The sequence below is a fragment of the Monodon monoceros genome, unplaced genomic scaffold (assembly GCF_005190385.1).
Source record: "Monodon monoceros isolate NGI ecotype Baffin Bay Population unplaced genomic scaffold, NGI_Narwhal_1 Super_Scaffold_10, whole genome shotgun sequence".
NCBI classification, from domain to species: Eukaryota; Metazoa; Chordata; class Mammalia; order Artiodactyla; family Monodontidae; genus Monodon; species Monodon monoceros.
Genome location: NW_021703766.1, coordinates 18,546,057 through 18,560,320, shown reverse-complemented (window position 1 = coordinate 18,560,320; position 14,264 = coordinate 18,546,057). Strand labels below are relative to the sequence as shown.

The 14,264-nt window shown below is 57.9% G+C and overlaps 2 protein-coding genes across 6 annotated transcripts; both read left to right on the top strand.

Annotated features, from left to right (window-relative positions):
• The first annotated feature begins 1,106 nt into the window (after positions 1 to 1,106).
• On the top strand, positions 1,107 to 12,293 carry EDC4 (enhancer of mRNA decapping 4). Of its 4 annotated transcripts, none has more exons than XM_029211124.1 (29): positions 1,107 to 1,361; positions 3,700 to 3,856; positions 4,257 to 4,368; positions 4,670 to 4,769; positions 5,038 to 5,227; positions 5,334 to 5,481; positions 5,571 to 5,675; positions 6,010 to 6,119; positions 6,202 to 6,285; positions 6,378 to 6,473; positions 6,567 to 6,669; positions 6,790 to 6,970; positions 7,065 to 7,137; positions 7,233 to 7,324; positions 7,400 to 7,587; positions 7,677 to 7,780; positions 7,870 to 8,026; positions 8,365 to 8,795; positions 8,880 to 8,984; positions 9,069 to 9,221; positions 9,307 to 9,343; positions 9,477 to 9,654; positions 9,757 to 9,912; positions 10,018 to 10,133; positions 10,219 to 10,384; positions 10,471 to 10,657; positions 10,750 to 10,969; positions 11,362 to 11,525; positions 11,759 to 12,293. In XM_029211124.1, exons 1-29 carry the CDS (start codon positions 1,277 to 1,279, stop codon positions 11,949 to 11,951), a joined length of 4,191 nt encoding a protein of 1,396 aa, XP_029066957.1. In that variant the 5' UTR covers positions 1,107 to 1,276; the 3' UTR covers positions 11,952 to 12,293. The 4 variants fall into 4 exon arrangements, with proteins under 4 accessions (XP_029066957.1, XP_029066967.1, XP_029066947.1 ...); XM_029211134.1 differs by having other exon boundaries at positions 7,400 to 7,605; positions 7,647 to 7,780; positions 7,873 to 8,026; XM_029211114.1 differs by having other exon boundaries at positions 7,388 to 7,587; positions 7,873 to 8,026.
• A 42-nt stretch (positions 12,294 to 12,335) lies between these two features.
• NRN1L (neuritin 1 like) lies at positions 12,336 to 14,053 on the top strand. Of its 2 annotated transcripts, XM_029211148.1 has the most exons (3): positions 12,336 to 12,761; positions 13,518 to 13,650; positions 13,768 to 14,053. In XM_029211148.1, the coding sequence occupies exons 1-3, from the start codon at positions 12,686 to 12,688 to the stop codon at positions 14,051 to 14,053; spliced, it is 495 nt and encodes a 164-aa protein (XP_029066981.1). In that variant the 5' UTR covers positions 12,336 to 12,685. The 2 variants fall into 2 exon arrangements, 1 of the variants encoding a protein (XP_029066981.1); XR_003791871.1 differs by lacking the exons at positions 12,336 to 12,761; positions 13,768 to 14,053 and adding an exon at positions 13,005 to 13,324 and having other exon boundaries at positions 13,518 to 13,619.
• The last annotated feature ends 211 nt before the right edge of the window (positions 14,054 to 14,264 follow it).

Here is a 14,264-nt window from a genome sequence, read left to right as displayed (position 1 = left end):
AGGCATCTCTAGGCCTCCTCCATTTCCCTCCCTGACCACACACACACACCTTCACACTATCTTCAAATCCCGGGAAGTCTCAGCTGTTGGGGCAGTTTCTGCTCCTCAGTTTTGGGGACAAGCCTTGCCTAGTACAAATCTAGCCCTTGAGCCCTGAGACCTTGGTGGTGTAAAACTCGTGGCAAGGTAGCAACCACAGGCTAGAACCAAACCCAGGACTTGGGCTGATGCCCTGTTAGGGGTTTTAGGATTGGTGAGGGCACCACAGCTTTGCCTGACCTGCACAGCCCCCTTCCCTCCTGCACTATGGATGGAAGCCAAGGACTTCCTCAGACCCCCACTGGTTGCCTGGCTACACTGGGCACTGGGCTGGATGATGTGCTGTTTGAAAGGACAGCATACTCAGGAGATTTCAATGGGGCTGATTTCTTGGCTGCTGTGTATTTGGGGGGTGGAGGTTGGGGAGAGAGGTAGAAACCTGCTGCCTCTTAAACCACCCTGTATAAAATCTGCAATACAGCTTTTCCATGTATCTGTGCCTGAAATGTCTGCAATAAAGAGGTGTTTGTAAACTATGGTTCCTTTCTTTTTGCCTGAGGGTGCCAGGTCATGCAGGGGGATGCTGGGAGACGTTAGGGAACAATGGGATGTTTGTGGTGGGACCATCTCCTCTGCCCTTGCAATTCCTGGGTCCGTGACTTCACGGGTCCCCTCAGGTCTTGGGTTACACTGACCCACTTCCCAAAGGGGAAACCGAGGCTCCTACCAATTTAGCTTGCTCCTGGGGCATCTGAGGGATTCAGCTTGGGCAACCAAATTGACCCGGTCCTAGGCCCACCATGAGCCCATGCTTTGGGAGTAGACATGGACCGGGCGGGATATCCTGAGGCAAGTAGGGCGCTTTGGGCGGTCCAGTAGGTGGACATTTGCTCTGCCTCAGCCTCAAGGAACTCCCCAGACCCTACTAGCGCAGGGGCAGGACCGCGGTAGGGGCGGGCTCCGGGAGGGGCGAAGCGTCCGACCCCCAGCCCGGAACCTTTCTTCTCCGCTCTGCTCAGGTTCCGGGAGCCGAGTCTGGGGCGGGCCGGAAGTGGAGGCGGTTGGTGGGGTTGGCGGGGCTCAGGGACGCGGCGCGGGTGGCGGTTTTCTAGCTTTGGGTGGACAGAGTGTAGTGACTGGTCCCACTGTCTGGTCCTGGCGGGGTAGTGCTCAGCTGGACGGTGCGCGGCGGCGGCGAACGAACGCGGCGCGGACCCGGGCGCCCGCGGCTGGGCCCATGGCCTCCTCCTGCGCGAGCATCGACATCGAGGACGCCACGCAGCACCTGCGGGACATCCTCAAGCTGGACCGGCCCGCGGGGGGTGAGCCGGAACGGTGGGGGTGGGTCCTTGGTGAGCGGGCAGAAGGGCGGTGCGGGCCTCGGCCACCCTCATGGCCCTCGGGTCACTCAGGACCGGCTCTGCATCCTCCCGGCTGGTGAGGGCAGACGAGGGTTGGAGCGGCAAATCCCTGAGCGTGCTTGCTGAAGGGCGCAGACCCCTGGGTGCGATCCTGCCCCATCCCGGAGCCGGGCCGTTCTGCCTCGTCCTTCAGCGTCTCGGCTGAAGGTGAGGCACCTTCTCTGAATTCGCAGAGCCCACCAGGTGTCCTGGCCGCAACGTCTCTAGTGTTCCTGGGACTGGCCCGGGTTCCCTACCCTTTTGGCATAGTTCAGAGGCCTAGTCTGGGCTCTGTATGCGGAGCTCTGGATCTAGACCTAGGCGCTGTAATGAAGAGCTGCTGATCTCCTATGCAACTTGCCCTTCCTTCTGGAATACAGACTCTAGGCATGCGATTCTGAAGCTGATTTTCAGGACGACGGTGACCACCCCCAATTCCGTGTCCTCTTTGGGTTTAAGGCAAATCACAGACTGCACAGTCCTGATTGGATCTACAAACATCTTGCAAGCCCTAGTTTACGTCCATTCGTTTAAACTTTTCTTGGGTCTGCAGTGGTACCTCAGCTGCTCCTGCCCTCAGTGAGCTCCTAGGACACAGAGCTAACAAGGTGTAATATAATGCTCTTCTCATTGAAAGAGAGAAGTGTTTGGCACTGTGATGGGGATAGGGTGGGTGGGGTGGGGGCTGGAGAATGCCTGAGAACAGATCTGAGAGAAGAGCAATGTTTAGGCTAGGTCTTATAATATGGAGACGGGCTTGGGTGTCAGGAAAGACATTCTGCAAAGAGGAAATAGCATATGTGAAAGTACCAAAGTTTCATGGCAGGTTCAGGGACCTGTGAAATGTTGTAGTGGTTGAGAGACTGGCTGGTAATGGAGGTGTGGATGTGCAGTGGCCAGAGCTGAGAATTGGTGTTTCCTCAGACCCTGTTCTGAAACCTGCTGGAAAGCCCAAACTGGCTCCCTTTGGAAGCAGGCACTGGTGCTCACTCCTGGGTTTAGCTAACCTCTAATCTCTGAGAAAATCTATCTGCTGCCTGGAACCACCAAGCCCTTTTCCCCAGGCCTGGAGTGTGTGCTCCTTGGACTCATGGGCTTGGCTTGGCCCTCTCATGCTTATTAGCTGCTAGCAAACTAGTCTTCACAAAGGTTTGGTAGAGCCTGGCATGGGTAATGTGTAGCTTGTTTGTTTGTCCTCATGGTAGCCTGCCTGGAAAGGAGAGTGGTCAGCTTACCCCTGAGCAGCTAAGGTGGCTCTGAGGCAAGTGAGGTGGTCCTCTTAACTCTTTGCTTACTGACTGGTACTTGATTCCCCTGTTTGCCAAGTAGCCCTTGCTTGTCTCCTCTCACTGGAGGACCATGTGAGACCCCAGGCAGTTTTGTGACTAGAAACTTGTCATATTCCTTGAATATGAGGCCCTACTCTCCTTGCTACCTCGGAGTTTTGGAGTAGTGTCTGAACCTATGAGGGTGCTTGAAACACAGCCAATGTAAACAACTGAAAGGCTGTCTTTCCTGATTACACACCCTACCCCATAATTTCTCTACTCTTTGTCCAACTCCTTCATGTCCATTCCTCCAGGGTGGCTTCTTCTGAGCCATTTCCGTGTCAGGCAGTCTCCTTCCTTTCTTACTTCCACATCTTATCATGTTTTTCCATGCCTTAGAAGCCCACCGATGTAGGCCCTGGTATCTCTCACCTGGATTCTCAACTATCCTGCATGCTACTTTAGAGCAGTCAGTCCTCTGGCCATAGCAGATCATGTCACTTTCCTATTTAAAACTTTATTTAAAACTTTTGTGGCTCTCATTACCACAGGGAAAATCTAAGCACCCTAGCCTCATACCTGAGACCTCTGCAGCCTTGTTTTCCCTCCATCCTTCCCGTGTTTGTGTGTTCTAGCCACGCTGGCTCTGATGGTACCTCCTCTGTAAAGTCTGTCCTGACCCTTCCCATGCCTTCCTTCAAGTACACAGAGTCCCTCTGTACCGACCCAGGCCTGAGTATTCATTGGACTCAGAGCATTCTTATACCCTTCCCCCAGGTAGAAGAGCTTCATGCTCATCCTTGGTCCTAGCATGCATTAGGTTCACCATCAGTGTTTATGGAATAAAGGTTGAACAAAGGGCCCTCCTCCCCACTGACAAGCCTTGTTGAGTGTTCCTAGAGCACCTCATGGTTCTTGAGTGAAGCTCTGCAGGAGGAGAGGCCAGTGGGCAGGTGGAATAACTTCATCAGAGTGGCCCTTTCTGTCTCTAGGTCCCAGTGCAGAGAGCCAGCGACCATCTAATGCCTACAATGGAGATCTCAATGGGCTCCTGGTCCCAGACCCCCTCTGCTCAGGTGATGGTACTTCAACAAACAAGCCTGGTCTCCGAGCCATGCCTCCTATTAACCTGCAGGAAAAGCAGGTCATGTGAGTGTCTGGGAGTGGTGGTGATGGGGTCTTTGAGGCATTTGTGAACTAAAGGCATAAGGGGAGGGGAGAGGGTCCAGCAGCCTCTGATGCTTCCCCACTAGATGACCTGGGGTGGAACACTTAACCACACTGAGTTTGCACTAGGATGAGGGGCAACGACAAGCTCAAGGGCTTGGCCTGGATCTGAAGTTTGGGCACCTGGTTTAGCATGGAAGTAGGGCCATTCCCAAGGAGGGAGGTGAGCAAGGGAAGCTGTAGGTTTGGGGACCAGTGAACCAGGCAGAGTTGGGCATCTGGGACTTTACACTTTCACCAGAGTGTCTGTATCTTCTCCCCCCAACCCTGCCCATCGAGACTTTGGGTGGACAAGAGTCACGCTATGCACCCCTCCCCCCAGCTGCCTCTTAGGAGACGACAGTTCCACCTGCATCGGGATTTTGGCCAAGGAGGTGGAGATTGTGGCCAGCAGTGACTCTAGCATCTCGAGCAAGGCACGGGGGAGCAACAAGGTGGGCACCAGGATGTCATGGCATGTATAATGGATGGGGCACACTTAGGCTGTCCCTCCCCCATTCCATGCTGCCAGTACCTATGGGGACTATCCTGACAGACAGGTAGTGTATCCCAGTCTCAGGAAGCCAGGGTTGGCTGCCAAGTCTCTGTGGGAATCTGGCCCCAAGAGTTGTGAATGGGTGGCTGGGCCTGCGCATATGGCCTCTACTGTCCCCAGGCATGCTGGGGGCTACCTCAGCTCCAGGAAAGCTGCCCCAGCCCTCGACTTCTATGACCTTCCTCACTCTTGATTCTCAGGTGAAAATCCAGCCCGTCGCCAAGTATGACTGGGAGCAGAAATACTACTATGGCAACCTAATTGCTGTGTCCAACTCTTTCTTGGCCTATGCTATTCGGGGTGAGTAGGCACAGTACGGAGGAGGGAGGTGTTCTGCTAGTAGCCCCAGAGATGCAGCTCTACTGTCCAGTCACTCAGCCCACTCAGACCGTAGAGGTATAATGGAAGGCTTGTCTGTGCTGGCCCCAGCTCTGCCAGGCCTTCTGGAGCCGAGTGAGAAAACAGAGATTGAGACTGGTAGTGGCAGAGAGGCAGGCAAGGGCAGGGCTTCTCTGCTGCTGCCTGGGCCTAGATACTTATTCATGGCCTACCGCTCTCCTGATTCTAGCTGCCAACAACGGCTCAGCGATGGTACGGGTGATCAGTGTCAGCACTTCAGAGAGGACCCTGCTCAAAGGCTTCACAGGCAGTGTGGCTGATCTGGCCTTTGCACACCTCAATTCCCCACAGCTGGCCTGCCTGGATGAGGCAGGCAACCTGTTTGTGTGGCGCTTGGCCCTGGTTAATGGCAAAATTCAGTATCCTTTCCCAGGGTGGGATGGGGGACTGAAGAAAAGTGGGCGGAGCTGGGTCTGCCAGACATACCTCATTATCCACCTGCCTAGCCCTTAACACCCTGCTCAGAGAAGAGATCTTGGTCCATATCCGACAGCCAGAGGGCACTCCACTGAATCACTTCCGCAGGATCATCTGGTGCCCCTTCATCCCCGAAGAGAGTGAGGACTGCTGTGAGGAGGGCAGCCCAACGGTGGCCCTGTTGCATGAGGACCGGGTGAGGGGGCTGGGCCTGGGGGGAAAGGAGGGGACCAAGTAGCAATGGTGTGGTCATGGGCTGAACGCTCACCTCCCTGTACCTGCTAGGCTGAGGTGTGGGACCTGGACATGCTCCGCTCCAACCACAGCACCTGGCCCGTGGATGTCAGCCAGATCAAGCAGGGCTTCATCGTGGTAAAAGGCCACAGCACAGTAAGCCTGCAACTGACTGCCTTTGCTGCCCTCCTCTCCCCACCCCTTTATGTCCCTCATCTATTCCCTGTTCCCACAGCTGCCCACATAGCTTTCTAGCACTCTGCCATGGGAATTCGGAGCACAGAGGGACCTGACTCCTGTGGCGCTCACACCTAACCGTGCACCCTATGGAGCTGGTTTTCTCTACAGCACCCCGCCCCCATTCATTGTCTTTCATACAAACACGCAGATCCGCTTTGGGTCAGCCTAGCTCACTGCCATCCTCACCTGAGGAGGACTTGCTCCCACCTCTAGTCAGGTGGCAAAGCAAGGCTTTTTGGGTTCTTCCCAGTGCCTAAGTGAAGGGGCCCTCTCACCTGATGGGACTGTCCTGGCTACCGCAAGTCATGATGGCTTCGTCAAGTTCTGGCAGATTTACATTGAGGGGCAGGATGAGCCAAGGTAAGGCGGAGCCTGAGGGCCTGGGCTCTCCCAGGTAGGAGATCAGATCACCCACTCAGGCCACTCATATACCTGCCTGCAGGTGTTTGCACGAGTGGAAGCCTCACGATGGGAGGCCCCTCTCCTGCCTCCTGTTCTGTGACAACCACAAGAAACAGGATCCTGAGTGAGTGAGTGGGCAGGCAGGAGGGTGGTGGGCTGGACTTTGGGCTCCCAGCAGGGGCCCAGCCAGCCACTCAGTGCCTTGTTGCTTTGCAGGGTCCCCTTCTGGAGGTTCCTTATTACTGGTGCTGACCAGAATCGGGAGCTGAAGATGTGGTGCACGGTGTCCTGGACCTGCCTGCAGACCATTCGGTAAGCAGGGGCTGTGGGGCTGGGCAGGGGCAGGGTTGGGTTCCTTCCACCCTCTCAGTCTCATTCATCCTGCCTCGTGGCCACCCCCTCCAGCTTCTCCCCAGATATCTTCAGCTCAGTGAGTGTGCCCCCCAGCCTCAAGGTTTGCCTGGACCTCTCAGCAGAATACCTGATTCTCAGCGATGTGCAACGGAAGGTGGGCTGCAGTGGGGACACTCTGGGCAGAGCTGATATCATCAGGGAGGACAAGGGTGTGTGTGGCACATCCACATCTTCCCAGCCCCTGAGCTCAGCTGTGAACTCGCTACCTGTGCAGGTCCTCTATGTGATGGAACTGCTGCAGAACCAGGAGGAGGGCCGTGCCTGCTTCAGCTCCATCTCTGAGTTCCTGCTCACCCACCCTGTGCTGAGCTTCGGTATCCAGGTTGTGAGTCGCTGCCGGCTGCGGCACACTGAGGTGCTGCCAGCCGAGGAGGAGAATGACAGCCTAGGGGCTGGTGAGCCGCGCAGGGTCAGGGATGTGTGCTGGGATGTAGGGGAGTGCTGAGGCTCAGAGGGCCAGGGCCTTAGTCGTCCACATTGTCCTTGCAGATGGGACCCACGGAGCTGGTGCCATGGAGTCTGCAGCTGGTGTGCTCATCAAGCTCTTTTGTGTGCACACTAAGTGAGTGTGCTGGGGAGGCCTGCCTGTGCCCTGTCTGTGCCCCTCCCTACCCTGCTGACTCTGACTCTCATATTCTCCCCCTGCTCTCCCTGCAGGGCATTGCAAGATGTACAGATCCGCTTCCAGCCACAGCTGAACCCTGACGTGGTGGTCCCGCTCCCTACACACCCTGCCCATGAGGACTTTGGTGAGTTGGGGGTGACAGGAAAGCAGGCTCTGACTGGAGTCTGAGATCTGACTCAAGTGGCAGCTTTTCCCACAGCATTTGGAGAGTCTCGACCAGAACTGGCTTCTGAGGGCCTGGGATCGGCCACTCACGGTTCCCAGTCTGACCTCCGACGCATCGTGGAGCTGCCTGCACCTGCCGACTTCCTCAGTCTGAGCAGTGAGACCAAGCCCAAGCTGATGACACCTGACGCCTTCATGACACCTAGCACCTCCCTGCAGCAGGTATGCTGCGGGAGGAGTGTGGGGCACAGGGAGGGAGGCCCTGGGAGTGCCCCCCACAGGCACAGCCCTCGTTCTCCACATCTCCCCAGATCGCTGCATCTCCCAGTAGCAGCAGCAGCAGCAGCAGCAGTTCCTCTCTTACGGCGGTGTCTGCCATGAGCAGTACTTCGGCCGTGGACCCCTCCTTGCCCAGGTGAAATGAGGGTCAGAGTTAGGGCGTGTCAGGGGCTGGTGCCAGGTGATGCCAGGCTCTGGCTGCTTACACTTCATCCTTCCTGCCAGCAGGCCACCTGAGGAGCTGACCTTGAGCCCCAAGCTACAGCTGGATGGCGGTCTGACAATGAGCAGCAGCAGCAGCCTGCAGGCAAGCCCACGTAGCCTCCTGCCTGGCCTGCTCCCAAGTCCGGCCGACAAATTGCCTCCCAAAGGGCCTGGGCAGGTGCGTATGTGGGTGTGTGTGAAGTGCAGTATAGCAGGTATATGGGAGTGGGAAGGCTGGCGGCAGTCTCCTCCCACAGCACCTTGTCTTCTGGTCCTGCTCTTCCTCAGGTGGTCCATGTTTCCCCTGAGGGTATCTCAGCCCCCGGTGTCCCTGGAGGGCAGATCCTCAGCCTTTCCATCCCCACCTCCTCTCCTCCTGGGCTGCGGCCATTTTTGACCTTCCTCCCCCTTCCCCGTTGTCCCATCTCTCATCACTACACACGCCAGTGCTTCGTCTCTGTACTCCTTTTACTCCTACTTCCCACCACCTAAGTTCCCACCTTTGGCCTACCTCAGGTGCCTACTGCCTCTACACTATCCCTGGAGCTGCAGGAAGTGGAGCCCCTGGGGCTACCCCAGGCGTCCCCCAGCCGCACCCGCTCCCCCGATGTTATCTCCTCGGCTTCCACTGCCCTGTCCCAGGATATCCCTGAGATCGCATCTGAGGCGCTGTCCCGTGGCTTTGGCTCCTCCGCTCCGGAGGGCCTGGAGCCAGACAGTATGGCCTCAGCTGCTTCAGCACTACACCTGCTGTCTCCACGGCCCCGGCCGGGACCCGAGCTTGGCCCCCAGCTTAGCCTGGATGGAGGCCCTGGGGATGGGGATCGGCATAGTACCCCTTCCCTCCTGGAGGCAGCCTTGACCCAGGAGGCCACGGCCCCTGACAGTCAGGTCTGGCCTACGGCACCAGACATTACTCGTGAGACCTGCAGCAGCCTGGCAGAGAGGTGAGGAGCTTAGGAGTGGGAAATGTGCTGATGGTAGGGGCTTCAGATGGAATCATCCACTGCTGAGTTGGCCTGTCCCCCCAGCCCCCGGAATGGCCTCCAGGAAAAGCACAAGAGCCTGGCCTTTCACCGACCACCTTATCACCTGCTACAGCAACACGACAGTCAGGATGCCAGTGCCGAGCAAAGGTAGGCACCACCCCGCACCGTTCCTCTCACAGGGAGGGCCAACAAGTGGGTAGGTGCCTATTTCTCTCCCTGCCCTTCCCACAGCGACCATGATGATGAGGTGGCCAGCCTGGCCTCTGCTGCAGGGGGTTTTGGCACCAAAGTTCCCACTCCACGTCTTCCTGCCAAGGACTGGAAGACCAAAGGATCTCCTCGGGCCTCACCCAAGCTCAAGCGAAAGGGCAAAAAGGATGACGGGTAGGACGGGTCCTGGGGCCAGGGAGAGGGGTGGTCTTCAGGCTGCCTGCTTGACATGGCCTGAGGTGCTTCTCCTCTATGGCAGGGATTCGTCCGTGGGATCCCGGCTCACAGAGCACCAGGTGAGCGAGCAAACACCCTTTCTGCTTCTGGGACTCCTGCCTGTGGGGGTGGGGTAGGGTCCAAGCCTTCCCCTGGTCTGGTGTGTGGGGATGGGCGGGGCGGGCTTCATGTGGCTGTTGGTGTTTCTGGCAGGTGGCAGAGGCCCCTGAGGACTGGCCAGCACTAATTTGGCAACAGCAGAGAGAGCTGGCACAGCTTCGGCACAGCCAAGAAGAGCTGCTACAGCGTCTGTGCACCCAACTTGAAGGCCTGCAGAGCACCGTCACGGGCCACGTAGAACGTGCCCTAGAGTCACGGCACGAGCAGGAGCGTATCCTTGTGGGCAGTGGCACAGCATGGGGCGGCAGCAGCATTCTTGGCCCAGGAAGGGATATGGGACCTGCTGCAGCCCTGTTCCTTAGCTACAATGCAGAGCGGCGACTGGAGCGGGCACTGGCCGAGGGACAGCAGCGTGGTGGGCAGCTGCAGGAGCAGCTGACGCAACAGCTGTCCCAAGCGCTATCTTCAGCTGTGGCTGGGCGGCTGGAGCGCAGCATACGGGATGAGATCAAGAAGACGGTTCCTCCGTGTGAGTTTTGCATGGAGACTTCTGGGTGGGCCAGATGGGAGTGGGGCCCCCTACCTGTCAAGCTTCTTCTCATGGCTCTACCTTTCCCTCCTCACCCTGTCCCAGGTGTGTCTAGGAGTCTGGAGCCCGTGGCAGGCCAACTGAGCAACTCAGTGGCCACCAAACTCACAGCCGTGGAGGGTAGCATGAAAGAGAATATCTCCAAGCTGCTGAAGTCCAAGGTGCTATGGGGCCCAAGGTGAGGGAGGTTGGTGGTTGGTGGGCTTGGGCTCAGCTTTCAACTCAGGCCCCTTCTTCCACCCCCAGAACTTAACAGATGCCATTGCCCGAGCAGCCGCAGACACGTTACAGGGGCCAATGCAGGCCGCCTACCGTGAAGCCTTCCAGAGCGTGGTACTGCCTGCCTTTGAGAAGAGCTGCCAGGCCATGTTCCAGCAGATCAATGATAGCTTCCGACTGGGCACGCAGGAATGTGAGTAGGGTCATATGCCCCAAGAAGGGAAGGGCTCTCGTCTTCTCCCTACCATCCCTCTCATGGCCCCCATGGTCACTTCTCAGACTTGCAGCAGCTGGAGAGCCACATGAAGAGCCGAAAGGCACGAGAACAGGAGGCGCGGGAGCCCGTGCTGGCCCAGCTGCGGGGCCTGGTCAGCACACTGCAGGGAGCCACGGAGCAGATGGCAGCTACCGTGTCCAGCAGCGTTCGGGCTGAGGTGCAGCACCAGCTGCACGTGGCTGTGGGCAGGTGTGTGGGCAGGGCACTGAGCAAGGTGGTGGGTTTGGAAAGGGCCAGACTCAACTGCCTGTCAGCCTCATCTCCCTCACTTGCCTTTGCAGCCTGCAAGAGGCAATTTTAGCACAGGTGCAGCGCATTGTTAAGGGTGAGGTGAGTGTGGCACTCAAGGAGCAGCAGGCTGCCGTCACCTCTAGCATCATGCAGGCCATGCGCTCAGCCGCTGGCACACCTGTCCCTGCCACCCACCTCGACTGCCAAGCCCAGCAAGCCCATATCCTGCAGCTGCTGCAGCAGGGCCACCTCAATCAGGCCTTCCAGCAGGTAAGCCGGGCACTAAGCCCAGATAGAGTCAGGAGTCTCCTGACAAGGCTCACACATCATACATTCCACTCTACCCATCATGCTTTGGGTGGTCTGGCCTCAGCAGACTCTTTTTGGTTCTCTTTGGCCTCCAGGGCATTTCCCTTGCTTTTCCCTCTGTCTGGACCCTGGATCCCTTTCTTCCTACCTCAGTCTACCTTGTTTCAGAACCACCCTTCTCAGGAAAACTTTCCTGATTCCCTAGAGTAACAACACAGCCCTACAGTGCTCTCTCTGGGCCCCAAAGCATCCCCCTCAGGATGCCCTACTCTGGTCATCCTCTCCCAGGCCACATAGCCAGACAAGCAGGCATTCTGTCCTGACATTAGCTATAAACTCTGTTCTCTACTCAGGCCCTGACAGCTGCCGACCTGAACCTGGTGCTGTACGTGTGTGAAACTGTAGACCCAGGCCAGGTTTTTGGGCAGCCACCTTGCCCCCTCTCCCAGCCTGTACTCCTTTCACTCATCCAGCAGCTGGCCTCTGACCTCGGCACTCGAACTGACCTCAAGCTCAGGTGAGTGGGCATAGTCAGGGACTAGGGCTGTGGTGAAGGGCAGGGAGCAGTTCAAAGCAGCGACTCCCACTCCTGCCTGACTCCCCTCCTTAATTTTCTCCACCAATCCCCTCTGTCCCCACCCATCTCAGGCTTTGAGGCCTCCATTATCAGCCTCTGGGCCTCATTGCCACCAGGGGGCACTCCTCTCTGCTGGAGGTCACCTGTAGCCTGTCCTTTTCCTAAACCCCCAGCTACCTGGAAGAGGCTGTGATGCACCTGGACCACAGTGACCCCATCACTCGGGACCACATGGGCTCCGTCATGGCCCAGGTGCGCCAGAAGCTCTTCCAGTTCCTGCAGGCGGAGCCACACAACTCACTTGGCAAAGCGGCCCGGCGTCTCAGCCTCATGCTGCACGGCCTTATGACCCCCAGCCTCCCTTAGCTCAGCCTGCCTTGCCCAGGATGGGGTGGCACTGAAGGTCAGCAGACAGGCCTAGGCCAAAGCAGGGTCATGTCTGCCCTTTACCTGCTCAGGCTCCCACCTCTGGCGTGTTTGATGGGGATAGCACTGGCTATGGTCTATAGGTTGTGGTAGCCAGCAGGTTTAGGCTGGGCCCAGGGTGGGTATTGTGCCTTCTTGGGTTCTGCCATGCCTGGAGCCTGACCCCTGAGATTATGACACCACTTTAGTTGAATTTTCCATGTTCCTTTTTACCACCAGTTTGGTTCTTTTTGTTTTTGAAAAACATTGAGAAATTCAATTAAATGCTTTTGGAATAAAATGGAGTATGTGTATGCTTTTCGTATGTCTTTGGCATGACTTTGATAACTGCCCTTTGTTACCTGCCCCCTCTCCTGGAGCTCTGTCTAGGCCAACCCACCCCAGGGCCCTGGACACCCACCCTCATCTGCCCAACTGCCTTCCCAGATCTCCGCTCTCCATCTCTGAGGCAAGGCAAGGGCCCTGGAATCAGCTCAGCACCACCCCGAGCTCCTGGGTTCTTCTCTCTGGAGTCCCTCCCTTCTTTGCCTATCTGAACTGGGGGGCGGGGCTGCTGGCTGGTTTGAGCTCCACCCTCACCCCCCATCCAATCACAATTCCTCCTTCTCGGGGCTGGGCCGAAGGGCTGCACTCCAAGCTGCCAGCTCTGGCACTAGGCTCCCAGCCCAGGGAAGATGTGCTGCCGCTTCTGTCACCGCTGGCAACCGCCCTGTGCACTGGGGCTGTTGCTGCTGCTGCTGCCGCCCCTTGGTGAGTGCCGGCGTGCTGGACCCAGCCCAGTCCACACACCCCCTCCCCAGGCTGGGTGTAGGTTGTGTGGGAGCTGAGGCACAGCCCTCCTGAGCGCTGAGAGTCAGGGTGGAGAGGAGGTGAGAGGGCTCCAGGGAGGGATTGTGTGCCAGTGGCTTCAGGATGTAAAGTGAGGGTGGGAACTGAACCCTAGTTTCGGAGGGAAGAACCCCCAAATTCCACAATCCCCATCCTGATAAGGGGAGACTTGACCTCTTGCGGGACTCCCAGACCAACTGTGGGATCTCTGAGGTCCTCTCTTAGGGTCGAACCTGGATCCCAACCCCCTCTATTCTCCCCTACCCGTCAGAAAACACCTGTCTCTGGGGAGGGGATGGAAAGGCCAAACAAAGATTGTCTAGGCTGCAGAGAAACTGGAAGTTGCCAGGGGACCTGCCTCCTTTCACCATGTCCGTACTCTCATTTGGACCATTCTCACCTGACCTGGGACCCAGAAGCTCGGAAGAAGAGCCAACTCCTGGGATGAGGCTTCTTCTTCCCCCATCCCCACCTATCCTGTCCAGGTCTGCCTAGAAGGGGGCAGAGGCAGGTGGTCCCCAGATGTGCCCCTTAGTTCCCTGGGGCACCCCTTTCACGCTGAGTCACATCCCCAGAACGCTCCCTGGTAAACAAGCCCCTGGGGTTTGGCGGCGAGGGGCAGGGATGGTGAGGGCACGCCACCTCATCCTATCAACTATTCTCCACCCCCACCCCCAGTCCTTGTATCTCCCCTGGCAGCAACCACAGCGGTCCCAGGCCGCTGTGACACCATATACCAGGGCTTTGCCGAGTGTCTCATCCGCTTGGGGGACAGCATGGGCCGCGGAGGTGAGCTGGAGAGCGTCTGCAGGTACGGGCAGGCGTGAGGGCAGCAGCCCAACCCCACACCCTTGGGGTCTGAACCTCCTCCCTCCCATTCCAAAGCCCCCTGCCCCACCTGATTACCCTGACTCCAAACCCTTGACAGGTCTTGGAATGATTTCCACACCTGTGCCTCGCGAGTCCTGTTGGGCTGCCCTGAGGAGGCCGCCGCCGTGTGGGAGTCACTACAGCAAGAAGCTCGCCGGGCCCCACACCCAGATAATTTGCACACTCTGTGCGGCACCCCTGTACGCCTTCAGGAGCGCGGGGCGGGCCCAGAGACCAACCAGGAGACGCTGCGGGCGACAGCGCCAGCACCCACTCGGGTCCCCGAGCCCCCTCTGCTGGCGGCTGCTTTGGCACTCGCCTGCCTCCTGGGTCCTCTGGCCTAGCCGGTCTGGCCGGGTAGCAGCGTGTCCCCCCCCCCCCCCGCAGGCCCCCAGCCCCGTCTCGAAAGCGCTCGGCTTTCATTAAAGGTATTTATATTTGTACCAAGCTCCTTCCTTTCTTTCCACTGCGGCCCACCTGGCTGGGGTGGAGGCCTCAAGAAGCTGATCCCCAGGACGAGATGGGCGGGCTGAAGACCACCATAGGGGACTCAGT